This window comes from Falco peregrinus, chromosome 2 (assembly GCF_023634155.1).
Source record: "Falco peregrinus isolate bFalPer1 chromosome 2, bFalPer1.pri, whole genome shotgun sequence".
Taxonomy (NCBI): domain Eukaryota; kingdom Metazoa; phylum Chordata; class Aves; order Falconiformes; family Falconidae; genus Falco; species Falco peregrinus.
Window position 1 is genome coordinate 108,960,958 of NC_073722.1, and position 20,258 is coordinate 108,981,215.

Genomic DNA, 20,258 nt, shown 5'->3' on the forward strand with positions numbered 1-20,258 from the left:
ACAGGAATACTTATAAAATGTCACAAATTAAAACTACTTTACAATTTACCTGCAGCTTAGGGTGAATAATGGCAATAACTTCATCATTTTTATTCCTGGGATAATCTACTTTCTCTATTATTTTAAAAACCTCAATTGTACATGGTGGAAATTCCTTTCCTAGAAAGAATAAATGTAATTTAATGTCAAAATGAACAACTGCCTGTTAAAAAAAACCCAATGCATTATTTATTCTCTTTAGAATGGCTTAAATCATTAGGTTGTACCTCGTCAAGGTTTACACACTAGTGATTAGCTTATATATCATAAAAATGTCTAGGTCCAGATATTTTTCCCATCAAAGCCCAGACACAGAAAGATGGTCCAGTCACATCTTGTAGCATGTGGAGCCTAGATCTAAATTAGCTCCTGAAATGTGGCTTCTCACTGTATACTTAAAAAGACAAATTTTGTAAATGAAGAAATCAATGAAAGGCCTGTGTTTGATAGTGCTGCACAATACAGAAATGTATCAGTGGTATTTAATCTTTACAATTCTAGCACAATAATGGAGAGTCACATGCACAACTACGTTCTTTTCCTTCTACTTCCAGAAAAAGCCCACTGACAAAATGTACTCTAAAAGCATTTTAAACACCTGTTTTTGTCAGTAGGTATTTTAGATAGTACACAGGTATAACAAAATCTTACAAAATTTATTAACTTTAATTTTAGTTAACAATGCACAGAAGGCATATAAATTGAACATTTCTTAGTATTAATTTATATGTATTCGGTATGTACATACTACTATGCAAATATTGTTAGCTAGTATTTCAGATTCTTAAAGCAACTGTAAGATTAGAATCGGTATACTTATTGAATCTTCAGGAAGAGGAAATATCCTTAAAGCTACCCAAAGCAGCTATACATGAATGCTGACGTTCTGACGCCACACTTAAGTAGGTCTAGAGAACAATCCTTCCCCCCTCCCCTTTTACCTGTGTAACTGTAGAATGTTGTAGCCCGATCTATTTTTTCAAACAGTATTTTCCTGAAATAGTCCACTGATATGACACAGGCGGCTATATTCTCTTACTACTTACTCTACCTTCATTTAAAAGTTGCACAAAATCAAGGCCGTGTTTGACAATCTTCCTCATTTTGTCCAAAGTATCAGCTCTAACAACACCTTGCGGCTGGGGACCCACCTCCACACCTGTTTGCAGATGAGGGAGATTATTAATATAGCCATAATATGTTACATGCTTAGATTACACAGCAAAAATAGATGTCTGATTGGGTCTGTGGTTTATGCCTAAGAGGTATTGTAAAGTACAGAGTTATGTGATTTTTAAGACAAGCAGAAAACTTAGCTCACCAGTCAGGATCAGTTTAAAGAACCATAGGTATGTTTGTGAGCATGCTACTAGGGTAAGAGAAAGGACACTACATACATCAGTTTATCTTATTCTTTTCTTCATCCTATTTTTCTACACTGCATTTTAAAGAACTATCTGTTTAATATAAAAAGCAAACTAATATTTTTCCCCCCTCTTGTTAAGGTTTTGATTCCATAAATGAAAAAGTTAAAAACTTCCATGCAGAACATAGTTTCCCCCTTCCTTTATCACTTAATCTCTTTTCCTCTTCTTGGCTAACTACCAGCATTTCAGCCAAGGCTTATTTAGAGGAAGCAAGCAGTTCTTTCCTGAAGCTGTTACTTCCTCCTTATCCTTATCTATTATAAATATTTTATGCAAACAGTGGGTTAACTGAGTTTAAGAATTTCCAGCTGGCTTCTGTGTATTTTGTAAGCCAAGTATAAATCAGAACTCTTCAGAAGGAGATCATCACGTACATTTGATTCGGTAAAGACATTGTCAAACAAATAGCTACTGGTGATCACAGTACTCTGTATAACACAATGAAATGAACAGATCTGGAAACAGGCTTATTTTAAAATAATGTACAGTGGGTTAAAATAGTCTTTATTTTTCATATTTACCAACAGGATGTTTTGCTACAGATCGAGTTGTTGCATATTTCAAGCTAGGATGTTCAATCAGCAAAACAGGGCAGTGTTCTGGAGCCAAAGCGTTCTGTGGAGATTGTTTAAAAATTTCTTTGTTATGCAAATGTTTTAAAATGTTGTGCCACAAAAGATTACTGATGCAGAAGTGATTTACACATTGTCTTCAATATGTTGCCTTTATTTCATGGCCCTCAAAGAAGTAGGACATCTTTAGAAAACGGACAAAGCTGTATTTGTTGGTCTCCTTTCCATTAACTCATGCCAGGCATACTTCACTGAACTTTGCTGTTTCCTACTATAACTGAACACAGTTCTAGTCTTAAATTGCTAACAGGAGGAAAAATCTACTCATCAGTGTTCCAAAACTTAGAATCAAAATACTGTAAAGCAAATTGCAAATATTTTTTATGTCAGACTTAGATTCTTTTATGGGGAATTTAGGTTGTGAATTAAGCCTTATTTTAACTCTTTTTTTTTTTTTTTTTTTTTTTATGTAGAAACCTTTTCCAGGCCTCTTTCCTGATAACTGCCTACCCTTTCTCTTCATATGTTATTTATAAGTTTTCTATATCATCAGATATGTTATAACATTGAAATAGGATACATGTAATAAGAAAAATGAAATGTTAAAATAAACCTTGTTTCTAAGGGGAAAAAATTTTTAAATTTCACACCATTGGCTTAAGCTTAATTTCATCAGTCATTGTCTAGGTCACAAATACTTCAACCGATTATGCTTAAGCCAGCACTTTTGCCAACCTTTCTACCAATACTTAGCAGGTTCAGGAAAAGCAGAATCACACAGCTTCTAAAGATCTATCATTGTTCCTATAAATAGTGATGAAGGAAACGTTTGTGATTACCTAGCTCCATTATTTTTTACTTGTCTTTATTTCATAGAATTAATGTTTCACTATTTAGCATGTGTGACCCAAATTTATCCAAACTCCGGACAGATCACTATGAAAGCAGATTAAATGACATTAGTTTTCATAGATGTTATTCTAAGCATTCCTCTTTGACCATCAGTCTTACTAACGCTCATTTTAATACATGAAGATTATGAGTTCAAATCTGAGTTACCGGATATTATAATGAAATTATTAATTATCTCTGATTAAAAAAAACATCCTATGAGTGATTAAATATTTTAAACAGTTTTGCAGAATAAAAAATAGTATATTTAAAGAAACTACAAAACTATATATAGTAATAAAACATTACAACTAATAATCTATTTTAATAGTTCATTTAAATTAGTTTTACCTTGATATAATGAAACATTTGAATTGTAAAGTCATCCCTGGAGTTTTCAAGAATAAGGGTACCACCCATGTTAGAAGTGGTGTTGTGAAGGTCAAAAATAAGGTCATACGCATCATCACTACCTTTTGGACCAAATATATGATTGATTTCCTGAGCCCTTCTCACTTCATATGGAATATCTTCCATCACTCTCCTGCTGTTAATATCAGTACAAAGAAATTAGTAAGCTCATTCCATGGCTTTACAGTCAACAAAATACGTATACCCTTTTCTTTTTTCTTTTTTCTTTAATTCCATAATTGACTAAAGTTGAAATCACCTATTTAATTACCAAACTGTTAAAACTTGATGAATTTGTGCTTGAAAAAACAAGTATGATTGTTAAACAAGTCTTACTATTACGTGTCTTGAGCCAAAGGGTAGCAAGCATGTTTTGATCTGATTTTAGCTGGAGGCTATTTCTATTTATTTACATCCTAAAATTTTCCCCCCTATACATAAAACTAACTCAAAATCTAACAACTTAAACCACTTCCAAGATTGGACCCACCACCTCCTGACGACAGTATTTGGATATTGGTCCATGCCCATTTACCTTGGACATCACTCACAAGGTCCTTTGTAACTTCCTCTGTGTCCTGTCTTCTCATATTCTGATCAGACTTTTACAGACTGTTGTTTTGAGACCTCCTGACACTCAAAGCTCATAGAAGATTTTGTTATCTCAAATCTATTCCTTCAAAGTTTTACTACTTGTAATCTCAGGTGACTATGTCTGTACTACACTTCAAAAAATTGGTCTTAGCCTAAGGAAAGGTCTGAGACAGGTTTCCTGTCTATATAAGGGCTCTGTAGGAAACTGATGTATGACACAAGGACATCCATCTTACATATTAACAGTGAACAAAGCTGCTCTAGGCTCGGACTTTTCTGCGCAGACAGCAAATCTGGTTTTGATGATAGGCTTGGGATACTACCCAAGTACAATACAGACATGCCAAATATCTTTTGGGCCAAATTAAGTTTTCTTTCTCGATACAGCTCAAACTTTGTAATATTTTAATTTTGTAGAAACAATGGTATTAAGTTGCATGAAGAAAGTTTTGTTAAATGCTAACAAAACACCTTACTAACTGCATGGGTATTTATGCATTGGAAAAGGTTGCTGAGGAAAATTATGGGATCAACACTGCTGGAGTATTAGAAATGGCAAGGTATGATCTGTTAGGAGTGTTTACATGCAGTTGATCTACTAGTGGATCATGAGGTGGATTAGAATTTATATGTGAGGCCCCCAAGCTCCTTTTTCTATTTTTATGATTCTGTATATCGCATAATCTACCCATGTATTCTTTGGTTCTGTCTTTGAAATGCAAGGTTTTTTTCCACATAAGACTGTTAAATTAATACTTCCTATCAGAGCCAATGAGACTTCCATCATGACTTTCAGGAGTATCAGGATTTCACTCCGTTTTGTTATTTTGTAAAACAATTTGTGATCTTGAAGGGCCTGTACTTAAAGGGATCAGGTGAAGGTATTCCAACCAGCCAGTAGTGTTGTAATAGAACTGGGCAAATTAATAGGATTCACTGAGCAATATTAGTTTAAAAATGAAGACAACCTGCAGGTGTCTTAATCTGCTATTTTTTCAAGTGTTCTATATACAAAGCAGCTGAAAACAAACAGGACCGCTTCCCCCCCTGCCCCCCCCCATTTGTCCTAAGTAGGCAATTAAAAGAAGGGCCTCAAGAGTTACGTATTAAGAAGTCTGCTAATCATATATAATAACAACAAAATTCTAAGATGAAAAGACATGCAGGGTAAGAATAACCACACTTACAAAATACATGGTACATATTTCTTTCAGTAATATTCACCTTTACCATTAAGACCTTTCTGAAACAATTACCTTTTTAGCATACAACTATACCAAGTGTAAGAATGGTTATATAGCAAAGTACACCTCTGGAATAAATGGCTCAAAAGCAGAGAAACATAAAATCCCATTAAAAATGTAAAATCAGTTACTATTTTACAGTAATTAGAGACTGTATTTCTTCTAAAATAATGAATTAGTTACATTACTGAGACTCTCTGGCTATAATTTTGCTATAGAATACATTATTTCCAACTGCGCTAATTTCACCTTTTCATCTTTTACTATATATAACTGAAATTACATACACTTCCCTGATTTGTATACCATTCTTTTGTATAATCAGATGTCTACCTTTAAATTGTTTTTATCTGCTATCTTCCTGCAAGTATAATTGTATTCAGAAGAGCTCCAAAGCCGAATTGCACAAGAAGGCACGTGAGAAATAATGACTTTGCAAGTCAAAACAGAAATACTTTAGTTTACACAAATACAGCTAATCTAATACTAATTCAAAAAGTTGTGTTTAAGATTATCTGTTGGTTTGAGACTCATTCGAGTAGCAGTAGTTCTAAAATGAATCTGTTAACACTCATGCGATTTTTTCTTTTTGGGTTAAAGGTCAGTAATTTCAGTTATGTGACTACACAGTTAAAACAGTAGTGGAACTTGTGTTAACATTTTAATCTGGAAAGGAAGCTCCTTACAATTTAAAGAAAACAGAGAAGTAAAACAGCAGAAAGCACAGCTATTCTTACCCCAGATTATCAGGGTCAAAAACACGGTTCAGATCACAGTCAATGTATCTAGTACACTTCTTCACAGCTCTTGGGTTGGTAAGAAATGGTTTCACTTCCATTCCTGTTCTTTGAATCTCAGCTCCGTTCTCTTGCCAGTGCTTGACCAAAAATACCCCTGATAACTCATTGCCATGAGTTCCCCCGAAGATAGCAACCCGTCTTACCGGAGGTGTATCAACAACAGAAGAGGAAGTCATGCTTTTCAGCAGCTCTAAGAATTGCTGAAAGCAAAACAGAAAATAATTCTAAAGTAAAACTTTTGTCCTGAAAAAAAATGTTTCTTTTTAATAGGAAATTCTTGATGCCTGTTTAGGTCAGATGTGAATGAAAGTGAATTAACATTTCTCTAACAGTTTTCCACTCCTGTTGTGAGCCGGGGAGTTGCTAACCTGGCACTCCTCCCTCTCGAGGAGCCCTCCCCTTCATTTACCATATTTAGTAACATCTCCAAGTACTGTTACACAGTTCAAAAGTTAACTTCTACAGGCAATCTCTATTAATATACAATACATAGGTAAATCTTGTACTAATGACAGCATGAATAGACTTTTTTATTGTAAACTTTAATACTGTACTTAAATATCTCTGAGATCTTTGCACTGCAAACTAGGTGTAACAAGTATACTCGAATATGTTTGAAGTTACATAAACATTACAGTATATAGGGGCAGAAAGATTTAAAGTGAACAAAACCAGTAAAATAAGAGTCATATCTTGGCTCTAGATCAACACATAATGCTGAAACATCAAGTATTTTCCTCTAAAAAAACAACAGCTGAGTTCCTCAAAGCATGTTGTTGCTTATATGACGCTTTTTGTTTCTAGTATCTGAATAACAGTGATTAGAAGGAACACTAGCTGAAATTAAAAGTGCAATTTATCCACAACTGACTTATATAGCACTCCTTGCTCTGTCTGGGGATCTGCTAACACAGATCTCTAACACATTGAAACAACTTTGCCAGTGCCGACCCTTCTAACTTCTGCAATCTCTTATTAAAAAGGGAACAGATGTAGAGCACAAGGGGACAATAGTTGTGTTCTCCCCAAAAAAACTCTTGGTCCACAACTTGACTTCTTCCATTTCCATTACATTCAGATAGGCTTCTGAAACTTAACCCAAAGAGCAGCCGTGACTTCCACCATGAGGATCAAAACATTCAGAAAAGGTCTTAATAACAGAAAATAAGTTTTTCTGCTGTAAATGACAGAAGCATTAGTATCCAACACACAAAATAAATATAAAAAATGTTACATTGCAAGGGAATAAAGAATGTTTATTGAACAATTTCTTTTTATGAAGATTATACTCCAGTGACTGAGAAAGTATTTGGCTTTGGCTCGTGCCTGTGGGAGAGGCTTTATAACCCAGGCTGATAGACTGTAAGTCTACGAAAAGAAAGCTAAACACAGGACTTAACTAGACAAGTTCTGCCAGGAATATATTTCCTACAAAAGTTGCTCTCTATGTTTCAGTTTATGCATACAGATTTGCTGAACCTTACAGCAAGTTAATACAGAGAGACCGTTTACTTGAATCCTGAACTGTATTCCTTCTGTACTTAGAAGCTCTCAGATGTTTAATCATAGTAAGTAATTTATTAAACAAAGCAGTAAAGTTGTATTTTACAGCACTGGACAGTCTGTACTGTCCTTTGACCCCGGTCTCTTTAGCTGTGGTGCCAAAACGGCTATTTAGACACTGCCTGAAAAAAATGACTCACACTCTCGAGTCTTGGTTTGCTGAATTTAAACACCACAGCGGTTTGAAGAGTAAACAGCAAAATGCAAACATGCAGTGCTAGTACGTATAGTTTATATTTTATTGCTGGTGGTACTGTAATGGTTATAATTCCTTGCAAAACACTGAACGGAATGCAGAATTGTCTGTGCACTTACCTCATTTAACATGCAAGAGGTTTGTCTCCTAAGAGCTTTCTTAGGACAGATACAGTGCATTTCCAAACATGAGTTTAGGAAGTAAAGCCATGGAGGCTTCTTTTATACCCTTAGAGCACTTTAACTTCCAAACAGCTTTTAACTCCTGGTCTCCCAGGACATTACAAGAATTTGTGGCATAAATGCAGATGCTTCAAAAGTTGTCACTCTTCTGAATTAAACACCAGGACCAATCCATTACTCCTGTGCTTTGCCAATACTTACACTTTGAAAAATTATGTAGTTTATTAAGAATTCAAGTTGTTTATATACTACATGCAGGTACCTGGTATTGCACCTGAAAGCTTAGAATGGGTGCTGCTGACTGAAAAACATGCAATAATAAAACGTGAAGGGAATGAAGTCTAGGTATCAACGTTGCAAAGGTAGATATAAAAAGTGTAACATGGCTCGCCAAAGCCTTCCAGGGCTGAAGAAGAAGGGTTACAAAAAAATGACAGGCTCCAGTCCTGCTGAGCTCTAGGATTTTACACAGGAACCAGCAAGAAGTTAGATGGTTGAAAACAGCCACATGTAAAAACCCAGAACAGTGGCGGGAAAGAAAAAACGTGACAAATGCTGAGTTTTACTTATATCCGTGTTTGTGTTCACACATTTGTGGATATTCAGCTCCTTCCCTGGGTTCTCTTAAGTGCCACCATGTGCATCAGTTCCACGGGTAGGGAGGTAAAGAATTAAATCCTACAGTGCACAGGTGTAATTGCTCCTGCCAGCCACCCTCCGAGCCACCCTCCTCACTGCCTAGGGTCGCGTCCGGGACCACCGCGCCCGGCTCCCCTCAGCGCTGCCCAGGGGACGGGGAGGGGAATGAGGCCGTAGCCGCTTCCCGCCCTTTTCTGACTGACTTGGCGCGCGAGCGTGGCGCTTCGGGCCGTTATTTTTGGCGGGCTTCACCTCAGCCCGTCCTTCAGGCACCGGCAAGGGTTTCAGGCGCCTTCAGGCGGTGACTGGTACTGCTGCTGCGTGAAGTGCCGCCGAGGCTTACCTTGGTATCTCCTGTTCTCCATCCTTAACTTACTTTTTCTCTATAGCTTTCGCTTAGGATTTTGGTTGTTTATCTTCAAGGGAGGACAGAAAGCAAAACAATACAGTCTAAGATCCTATGTAACACCAAAGCTGGCACATCAAGTTTATGGGGTTTTGTTTTACAAGTATGTTGCTTGCTGGTGGCCATTGGACTTCATAGTGCTAGCAATACAGTTTAAATTGTGCAACAGCAATGAAGTAGAAGCTGCTCTAACGCTGTCACACATGTAATTGATGTATCTCACAGAAATAAATCGACCTATTAGTCTAGCTGCGGTAGATCCTTGTGCTTCATTCTTATCAATATCTTTAATAGCGGTGTATAGTTAACTGCCAGATCAAAATAAATGTAGAGTTTACTGTCTTATATTATTTATACACACAAATATGCAGTGTTATTCATATGCCACTAAAGGCAATATGCACCAGTAACTAACTTTGTTAGAATAGCAACTAATGCTACACAACAGTCTAGTATTCTCAATGTGTGCAGTAATACATAGGCATTTACTATAGGAGCAGATAAATCAGAAAACAGATATGGTGTGTGACCTGTACCTAATATGGTAAAATGTATTTTTTCTGTTCACACTATTTAGCTGATAATGTTTTCTTTTTACTTGTGAAATATTATATATATGAGGAAATTGGCTAAAAGTTTTAGGTCTGCATCATAAAGTACAGAATTTTGGGTTTTGAAGTGTGACACTATTTTTCACAAACCAGTTTTTTACTCAGAGCCATGTACCTTGCCATCACACTTTGCAGCAATGTATAAGGATACATTTTCTATTAGTATTCTGTTTTCAGGAATTAAAGAATATTCCTTGTATTTGAATGTATATACTTTTAAATTTGGAATTGAATTCAGTATTTTTACAGCATTCAAAAAAAGTAGAGAATACAACTTTTGCTTCAGAAATACAATCATTTGGGCCCTTAATCTGCAAAGAGCAATTTCTTGTCACTTGCATACCTGTGAAACTTCTAAATTCAGTACAAGTGCTCGCATCTTTCAAGCTTGTGTCTGAAGTAATGCATATCACTGAGTACACAGAGAGTTAAGAGAAACTGCCATAAAATCACATAAAATTTGGATGCGTTTGCAACATGAATCAATTTACTTAGTTTGTTTATCTAACTTCCATACAGCGAATTTGGAGTAATCAATACATTGTTGCCTATTAAGATACCGCAAGAGAATGAAAAGGAGTCTAGCTGACACTTCAGGTCGCAGCACAGCAGGTACCATCCATTCTTTTGTGTGTTACCATTCATACTGCATTATGCTTATATATTTAAATATATATATATATATACACATAGATATATATACATAGAGATACATACATACATACATACATATATATATATATATATATACTCGTGCTCACAGACGCATGCAGTATTATTACAGGATATACAGTATTCAGTCCTAGATCCCCATTTCCTGAGTGGTCTTGCGTGGGTTTCAGTTTTATTGCAGCACAGGGCAAGATTTTTGAATGGAGTCAGGGGTCTGGTCACTAAGGGAAATGTTTAATTCACAGGATTTTGTGCAGGACGGAGGGCTGGGAAGAATATAAATTCTGTGAGGCAATGGCTGATGTGTTATGTGTTTATGAAATGCAATTCCTATGGGTGACACAAAATAATGGTTAAGTAATCTTACTTAAGTGTAGATTGTGTATCCTTTTGTTATTGGTATAGTAGTATTATTTGAATCTTAATTTTAGGTTGTCTGCCTGTACCTCTGTTCAATCAAAAAAAAAGAAATAGACAGCCCCTCACTTCAAGTCCACTTAAAAATGAGTTTGGTACCAGTTCTGGGACTCGTACTTATGACTTTTCCCCCACATCCTTCGGTAAATAAGATATATTTTATTTTTTTATCGGATCTAAATCCAAGTAAACCTTAACTGTATGATTGTATTTAATTAAATTAGACATTGTCTTTATCAAGAACAATATGCATCCTTTATGTTTGTTTCTGAAAAGTTCATTATGTAAAAAATGTCCTCCAGGAAATTTCTTTCTCTTCTATACAATTGAGCTTTTTATACTTTGTGTCTAGAGGGAGTTTGACTCTTTGTATGTTAGAGAATGAAGTAGCACTGGCATTTAAATAGAGTCTCTTGAATTCTGACCTTTTGTTTTCAGTTGATTTCAATCAACATTCAAGTCCTGTGTTGCAAGAAGAAACATTTATGAGATATCTTTCTTGTAATTCAGAAGAGAACTGCTGTTCTACAAATTGTGCTTGGAAAGAGTGATGCAGAAGTCTCTGCCTTTAGTACTTTCATTATGTTTTAATTATAATAAAGTAGAAGTCTCTGTGCTAATCAGTCTAACTTAACCATGGTCTAGAGAAGCAACTTACTTGTTAGAAGTTACGGATATCAAAGGATCATATAATTCCTTTTTTTTTTTTTTTTTTTTTTCTCCTTCTCCCTTCCTCCTCCTTCCTGTGTGAGACATTGTGGAATCTTAAGCAGATAAAGTGTAGGAGCCCTAAGTAGACCTATTACCTTTAAATCTTTTTAGTCTGTGTCCATATTCAATTCTTTGTCTTTTGGGAATTAGGCTGGGGAATGATGACTCCAGAAGTGGTTGAACTACAGAAAGAAGCAAGCAATGGGTATGTAAAAGGAGATTATTTGTTGCTTATTGATTTTTATTTGGGTGCTAATTGTTCCACAAACTATGATCCATATGTCAGTCTTACAATAAAGCTGCTACTGCGTCACTGATACTTTAAACTTATCTTTGAAAGTCAAACAGAACATCAGGTGGCTTCTTCTGTTATGAAACCACCAAATGCATCAAAGTCTAATTTAGCAAATGCTGGGAAAAAACTTGTATGCCTCTAGGTTGGTGGAGTCTTTAATTTTTATTATCCTACCTTAACCAAAATTATTCTCATGTGAAAGTATATTTTACATTTTTCCATATTCTTGTATATTCAGAGAGAACTTTTAATTCTCAGATCATCACCATAGTCCTAAATAATTACATTGTGCTTATGAGCCAAAACGCACTGAAATGAAGTACTTTTCCAGTCTACCTAATGAGTCCTATTAATTAGCCCTAATAGCTAGCCTTATTATCAAGCCTGAAATTCAGTCTTACCATAAAAGTTGATTCAATTTTGCTGTCTTAGATGCAATTTTTTGAGATTCTCCTTTATGTGAAGTTTTGTCGCCTTTCAAACCATATTTATCAATAGTCTCAAATTTAAGTTTCTATCAGTGTACATTAGGGCAATTTTATATCAAAATATTTAATCAAAACTGAATATAATTGTGAACACTGTGCTTATATAAACTAAGGAAAAGCTTCCAGATTCAGATGCCTAGAGCTGGCAGAGACACTTCCAGCAATGTTGTAATTGTCTTTTTTATCTCTTCCCTTCCTCCTATTCCTTTCCAATGGCAAAAAGAGTGAATGTTTTAAACAAGTGCCTTCAAGGGCGAAATGAAACTGAGGTGGAAGGCATTTCTGAGCTGCCTTTTATAAAGTGTTAGAAATAATAAGGTCAGCACTAAAGTTTGTGGTAAAATGATTTTTTCAGTGATGGTGGTAGAAGAATTTAGAAATATCATTCTCAGAAGAAACTTTGCTTATTTAATTTTAGAGTTATGGAAAAAATGTGAATCTTAGGTCAGGAAAGATCCCTGATACAGGGCAGGACAATACTTGAGCAAGCTTTTAAGACCTATTGAATTCAGCTAGGTTTAAACACAGGTGTGATCATGGCCCTGTATGTGGATAAATTTAAGTGTATATACTCAAGTGCTTTGAGTCTGAATATTTAACAGATGTTTTTAAAACTAAAACAATAGGTTGCCTTTATATAATTTACGTATCTAAGTATTCAGATTAGATATTGTGATACTGAACTATTATATTGTACTACAGGGCAGCAGAGAAGACTCCCAGTACTAAAGTTTGGAACAGAAATGGATATACTCCTCCAAATAACACAACAAATGCAAGATCTGATAGTGGAATTATTCAGAAGTTTGAGAATCTTTCAAATAATTTGAAAACTGCCCAGCAGCAAAAAAACCCTCATAACCGTAATTCATCCCAGCTTATTAAACCAACAGAAACTAGCCAGACATATATATCTAAAGGACAGGGGCCAGTGAAACCTAACATCGTTTCAAGAAGTCTGCAGGATCATAGTCTGGGATATAAATTTAGCCGCAATATTCAGCAAAATAAAATGAATGAAAACCAATTTGGTTGTGTTCCAGAAGACAAAAGCCAGGTAAGCTTATGGAGAGAGTTAATAGGAAGATACAATGAAGAAAATAGTAAAGGAAAAGAAAATTGAGGAAAGATGAGGCTTTCATTATTCCTAGCTGCCTTAGTAAACCCTTAAGTTTCTGAAAATTTAGAATTGAGATTTTTATATTATAATAACCTACAGTTATTATATGTATAATAACCCAGCATGATCATATAAATTGGCAGGGAGTTGTTTGTATAGTCTGAATGTACACTAGTGTAAATATTGGATATTTAACATAATATAGAAATGTCTGTGTGCCTTTTAAAATTGTGTGTTTATCTCTAACTTGCATTTTCATATTCCTCTAAAAGGAATTTTCATCATCTCAACTAAAAATTAAAGAAAAAAATAATTCTTTGCGAATCATATCTGCAGTCATTGAAAGTATGAGGCACTGGAGTCAATATGCTTATAAAGCTGCACTATTATTTGAAGTTTTAGGTAAGCATGGTAGATTGTGTTCTAACTGATAATGGTAGGACAACAGCCAAGAGAAAATCTTATTAACTGTAGGAACAATAGCTGTGAAATACTTCAAACCACAAAATACTGGCATAAGCAGCATCTTATTTTCCTGCTGGGAGATCCATTCAGCTATCAAAGGTGACTAAAATGGGTAAAAAATTAATAATACAGTCATCCTCCAACATTTAAGCTCTTTTTATCATCTTTTCTTTCCTTCTTTTTAGAATGTGTTACAATAAATTTTCCTATTTAATAGGAACCTTCTGTAGAGAGGTACAGTTTTACAGTAATTTTTAATACAATTAATCTAGGAATAAATTGAAGTCTGGAGTACTTCTAAACATAGATGACTTTTAGTGTGTTTCACTTTGTGTTTTCACATCTGAGAAATGAACATGACAAAAGACTGAAATGACTAAACTTTAAATCAAGGTGAATAAGAATACACAATATGATGGTATCTCAGAAAACTATTATTTTGACAAGGTTGCAAATATTTAAAGTTGATTTGCATATGAAGATCAATAAAACCTAAAGAGAATTGTGTTGTGCTCTGCTTAACAAGGGAATAACCAGATTACAGTGACAATTATGAAAACCGCATTTGGTCAGTCAGTTTAGAGAGACATCACATATAATTGTGCTGTTCAAAGACTGTAAAGCCTATAATTTGTATTGGAACTTCCAGTGCTGTCAGCACAAGTTCTCACAGAAAGCTGATGCTGATGCTATATATTGTAGTGCTTTTGTGTAGTAAATGTTGTTATGGTATCTTTGTGTATCATACTTAGTACTGCTCTGACGTTTACATCATGATTTATTTTTGCTAAATTGTATAGGCACACTTGATTCTGCAGTCACACCTGGAGCGTATGGGGCAAAGAATTTTCTTTTGAGAGATGGAAAGGAGAGTCTGCCTTGTGTATTTTATGAAATTGTAAGTATTCTATGTCTGTACCTAACACTAGAATCTCTTTTATGAAGCTAATAATATGCTGTTCTGATAAAACAGAAAGTTGCTGTGTGCAAGGAAAGCTGAATGCTTATACCATGTTGTTCTCAAAGTGGTCTAGAGCAGTAATCCTCACTATTTAGGCATCCTCAGACTTCTGTTTCAGCAAAAAAGTTGGGACTTTAAGTTCAGCTTCTAAGTAGTTGATAACAGCAAAAAAGCTGATGTAAATTCCTTCTGCATTTGATGTAGTCTTTAGAAAGCAGACGTTTTGAGAGCTTTTATGTTAGGTGATACAATTATTTTGTTTGTTTTTTATGCTTTTGATGAAGGACCGGGAGCTTCCAAGACTAATTAGAGGTCGAGTGCACAGGTGCATGGGAAACTATGATGCAAAAAGGAACATTTTCAAGTGCGTCTCTGTAAGACCAGCAACTATTCAAGAACAAAATGCTTTCCAAGAATTTGTTAAAATTGCAGATGTTGAGATGACAGCATATGTAAAAACAATGAATGAAATTTAAAAGTCTAAATGGTTGTCCAAAAGTGATTTTCACTCATCATTACCCGTAAAGGCTGGACATCCTAAAGCATTTACCAAAACTAATGCTGAAAATCTGATTCAATAATTGGAAATATCACTATGCTGTGCTATCCAACAAATGTTAGTAAAAATGTTTTGCTTCCACTATTACTTTTCATAGCTTATATTTCCCACTGAAATATGCAATGACAGGGTTTTGTTTCATAGTAGATTAGATTTTACTGGAGAAATTCTGAATTAAAATGTTTAAGTTTTTCAGTATTGGAAGTGTTTTAGAAAAAGATTATTTATACTAGTTCAGGTTGCCATTGCTTTTCATTATCTTCAATTTTTAGAAATTCCTTCAATACCTATTTCAAAACGTTGACTATATACTTTTGAGGAGTATTTGGACAAAGTTTAGGAACTAACAAATATCAACAAAGTTCTCTTTGGCTCTGCATATTGCATTAAAACTGCTCTTTGATAGAAAGTAAGAGGGTAGTCTTTATTCCACTTCAGTTCCAGTTAACAGGTTCCCTTTGCTGCATTACAAGAACATGTGTAAAAGCTTTTCTAGAAATGATTATAATAGATACTACAGAAAGATTTCACAGGATGCAGCTGTATGTATTAGGTATTCATATGGTTCCTATTGATATGTTATCTGATCCGTGTTTTTTAAAAAATAAATAATCAGTATAACACCTGTATAAAATAGCAACAGACCCTGAAGCTGTAGGAGGATTGCTCAAGGACACAGAGGAAGTTGGAGAGAAATAGTTATTTGAACACAGAACTTCCTTGCCTTTGCCATAGAAACATCTTTCATGAGGGATGGACCATTTACATGTTTATGTGTTTTTGCCTTCAAACAGTAACTTCCATAGATTATTCCTGCTGTCTCTATTTCCTTTTCCTCTTAGCTAGTTCCCCTACATCAAAAGCTTTGTACCAGCTCTGTTGGGAATTGTAAAACAAAAGAGTTGTCAAGAAAATAGTGAACGGTGCGATTTTTTTTTTAATTTTATTATACAGTGTTGGCAATTGGAAATTTCACATTTAAAATAATTGAAATATTGTATCCAACAAGTCAAATACAGAAAACAGTTAATATTCTAAAAAGGAGCCAGCTAGTCAATGCAGAAACACATTAATGGAAAATACAGCTTTTAGTTACACTTAAAAAATTATATATTTAGGATAAAACTTGAACCTGGTCCAGTAAATCATTCGACTTATAACAGGAAAACGCTTCTACACAGTTCAACGCGCAGACAGTCTTTATTTTAAAAAGTGATCTGTCAGTGTTAGCACATGTATTGTTAGCAACATGCCCCTTAATGTTCCAGTTGAAGATCTAAAGTATGTGCTTTACTGGTGTAAGAATCACTTGCATTATCATCTTTACCTTCTGTGCTAAGCTGGTTCTGAGCGTGGATGTTTCAAGGAGAGTTTCATCTATCCAGTTGTAGAGGTCATATACATATATTTGATTTCCTTTATGTATTATAAAATATTAAAGAAAGTTCCAAATGGAAGCATTAGCTTAACTCATAAAAGGTGCAGAATATTACAGTCTGTGGAGCTTGTCGATGTTCACAACAGAAGAGGTTGAGTTTTAAGAAGTAAAGGATTTGCTACAGCAGTGCTGTAAATTGTGGGGCTCCACTGTAACAGTAACTTAAAACTACAAAGGAAGCTTGAACTATGGGACCAGACCAGCATCTGTGCGTGTCATCAACATCACACAAATGTTGTAGGCCTACTGATTTCAGTGGACTGAGTGATGGTTCCAGTTCTGCACATGTGAAAGTTACATTAATAAGTAATGACAGAAATAGGTTATTTGTGTCTACTAGGTATGTTATGGCTGTTAATAAAAATCTAAAATAATTTTACTGTCAGTAAGTGTTTAGATCTTTGCAAAAAAGAAAAAGTTTTCTACTTTACACTAACAAATCACTTTTTCTAGCGAAACATTAAGTGAACAGTCGTAAACATTACACAAAACAGAAGAAACCCTACGTAATACAGTTTATACACATTACTCAACATTTTTCAGTTGTTGGTTGTTTTGTGTTTTTTTAACCATATTGATCCTGTCTTGTATAATGGTTCTAGTGTAAAGGCACAGGTTGGTTAGGAAAGAAAAGCCTGCATCTCTGTCTTTCTACTTCGTGGTGATTATTTTCTTTTTACATGTTGTTTGTTATTCCTCACTTTTCTGACTCTTAGATGAAAATCATCAATTTCAGCTATTCATTAAAAAAAAAAAAGCCTAAGACATTACTGAAAAGTACATTACTATACAGAAGTGACTGAAATTTATTCTTCTTACTTTAGAGGCATTCCTTCAACCTAATTTCTTAAATATTTGGAAGATTTAATTCCTTAGTCACTGTAAGCAAAAACGCATAGCATGTGCTCTCTCTCTTTCTCAGTGCATTTAATTCTACACTGAAATTGTATTTTTCAAAGATTAGTAATGGAACTTGCTAGTTTACGTGCAGAATTTGCTTTAGAGTGCATGAAAATGCAACAACAGACAATTACTTTGGAAAACAATGCAATGTTCCACTGAAGTTTAGAAGGGTGAGGAATGTAAACAAGACTACAGAAGTCTTTTTCAGGTATTAAAATAACACAGCAATTGTTCTGTTTGCATTTTCTTATACTTCCTCAATGTGTCTCTGTCTGTCCCTTCATGTACGCTTTCAATTAAAATAATAATTCAGGAATCAGTTGGACTCAGCTAAGTGAAGAATAATAAATTTGATCACTTGGTTTTTGCCAAAATACAAAACTAAAAAGTATAGCTTTGAATTAAATATAATCTATGTGATACTTTCTTTTTTAATAAATAATAGAAAATAAAAGATGAGAATAGAATTAGAAATCAATTTTTATTTTAAATGAAAAACATAACAGTGGGGTGAGATTAGAACCCAATGTTTCTTTTGCTTAAGGCAATCAAGTGCACTTATTTCAATGCTGATAGTAATGAATTCAGTGCTATTGTGGAAATCAAACTTCACAAAATTCACATACAAACTCATGAAATATGGCAATTTGCTAGTTCTGACACAGCATCAAATTCTTATTAGTAGTGTTCAGTAGCATTTCACTATTTTTTTTTACAATAATGGGCTTTTAATAGTAATGGAAATATTAGAATCTAGTTCATTCTAGCTTGTATTATCACTACATATAAGGGTCATCGGGCACATATGTTTTTGTAAACAGAGTTTTCTCTTTTCAGCCTTAAGAAACAAACAACAAACACCAAAATCTACAAGTTTAATAGTTCAAATAATTTTGTAAAAGCCCACCTAAAATTATAATTTAAGAAATACTGGAAACAAATTCTTAACATTTTCCCCCTGTTGTTAAACCATTAAATCATCATGAAGCTTTTGGAAGTAGTTAGATATCTCTTTCTAAAAAAAGTAATCTAAACTTTATGCAAGTCTTCATGAAGATGACTCTAAATCTTGACTATTAGATTGGCATTAAAAAGTGTGCCAACAACTTATGATATGCAGGCACTACTAATATATAGAGATTAAAAAGCAATTATTTTTTTTTGTATACAACTCTTTTTAGATATCAAGTTTAATTTTAGGCTGTGGCTACTAGTAGGTGCTTTTCTCACTAATCAAAATAATTGTAACAAAATATCATTGATTTTAAAATTATTGGGTTCATAAAAGTTTTGACATTTAATAATATATAAAAAGTGAATTGAAGCTTTTAAAAGACTTACAATTTTGAGACACAAAAGAAACTGGGAGGTAGACAGATGTTTTGAGGATAACCAGATTTTATTTTATTTTTTTTTGTCTAAGGCATTATGCCACTATATGTTTAGAGCAGTATAAAGGCTGCTGATTAATCTTATTTCAATTCCAGAGTGTTTGCTGCTCGTACTTACGGAAGACTATCAATGCACTTTTGGTCTTAGTGAATCTGACCTTCTCTTCCCCATCTCCTTTTTTCTCTTCAGCCATACAGCTAAATGGAAGTGCTATAATTTCTGCCCATTGCCTGTAGACAGGAATGTTCTGTTCTTAAACAGTAATAAAATACTATAAAATTGTAGGTATTGGAGTTGGAGATATGTGCTCTTTTGGTGCATATTTTGCAAAGAATGGTAAAAAGACAGACAACATGACCCCAACAATTGCCAGCATATACCCCCATCCAATCTGGCAGTCTCCTGCATAGTAGATGTCTGAATTCTCACAGAACCTCTTCACAGTAGCAGAGTTGAAACCAAAAGGGTAAACCAAAAGCCCAGAAGCCATTATGAACACTAGAAAGGAGAGAAAAAAACCACGTCAATTATTATCAAACACTTAATTACTTAAGAAAAAACAAAAATTCTTTTAGAAAGGCAAATATGTTATATTAAAATCAATGGGAAAAGTCATAGCTTAAAAAAACCCCTTATGATTGGCAGATCATCTTCCTTTTCATAATTACCTCTTATGGACAGCAGTGTCATAACAGGGTAGCAACTTGGCTTTGAGATTTTTTTCTTGAGAAGTCTTGCCCATTATGTAACTTCAGAAACGTTGTAATCCAAATTAATGGAGCCATTTAAAAAGCAAGATGATTCAGATATAATGGAATCCAGAAGAAAAGAATTCATAGGTTTGCAGATTACAAACCAGCTTGATTTTCTTCTCAATAGCATTTTTGTACTTGAGACAATCGCTTTGTTCCGCCAAATAAAAACTTTCAATGATAGAGTTTAAATGTAGTTTTCAGATTGCGCTGATTAAGTTCTGATAATGGGAGCACTTTCTCATTATTCTTATTATTACAAACTTAAATTGTTTAAAAAATCCTGCATTTGACCCAAAGGTTGAGAGATCAAAAACAATACAATCTGTCTTCTTATTTCAGTTTTAGCATTGGAATCTTTCAGTATTTTTTTTTCTTCATTCTCTCTGTAAATTCAAGTATTAGAAAAAATGTTGACCTATGGTTGAGACCAAAAATACTAAGACCAAAAGTTCCTATATTATCTAACTTTGACAGCTTAAACTCTAAAAACACACAATAAATATAACA

At 34.3% G+C, this 20,258-nt stretch overlaps 3 protein-coding genes across 4 annotated transcripts in view; 1 reads left to right on the top strand and 2 right to left on the bottom strand.

Moving 5' to 3' along the window:
* The window catches only part of ASPA (aspartoacylase), an 8,444-nt gene extending 2,110 nt beyond the window's left edge, over positions 1 to 6,334 (bottom strand). The window contains exons 1-5 of one of the 2 annotated variants that reach the window (XM_027790938.2): positions 5,916 to 6,334; positions 3,281 to 3,473; positions 1,988 to 2,081; positions 1,091 to 1,198; positions 50 to 159 (exon numbers count right to left, since the gene is read on the bottom strand). In XM_027790938.2, the coding sequence (XP_027646739.1) occupies positions 50 to 159; positions 1,091 to 1,198; positions 1,988 to 2,081; positions 3,281 to 3,473; positions 5,916 to 6,154 (744 nt within the window). In that variant the 5' untranslated portion in view covers positions 6,155 to 6,334. Of the gene's footprint in view, positions 1 to 49; positions 160 to 1,090; positions 1,199 to 1,987; positions 2,082 to 3,280; positions 3,477 to 5,915 lie in introns of both variants that reach the window. The other variant, XM_027790936.2, reaches the window with a different exon arrangement.
* A 3,810-nt stretch (positions 6,335 to 10,144) lies between these two features.
* SPATA22 (spermatogenesis associated 22) lies at positions 10,145 to 15,180 on the top strand. Its single transcript, XM_055797453.1, is given in 8 exon segments — positions 10,145 to 10,187; positions 10,679 to 10,807; positions 11,526 to 11,580; positions 11,716 to 11,816; positions 12,866 to 13,215; positions 13,551 to 13,680; positions 14,544 to 14,641; positions 14,989 to 15,180. Coding segments are annotated over 8 exon segments (1,098 nt in total).
* A 1,984-nt stretch (positions 15,181 to 17,164) lies between these two features.
* Positions 17,165 to 20,258, bottom strand: part of LHFPL7 (LHFPL tetraspan subfamily member 7) — a 63,974-nt gene continuing 60,880 nt past the window's right edge. Inside the window, exon 3 of the mRNA XM_055794294.1 lies at positions 17,165 to 19,494. Coding sequence (XP_055650269.1) covers positions 19,268 to 19,494 — 227 coding nt within the window. The 3' untranslated portion in view covers positions 17,165 to 19,267. The remainder of the gene's footprint in view (positions 19,495 to 20,258) is intronic.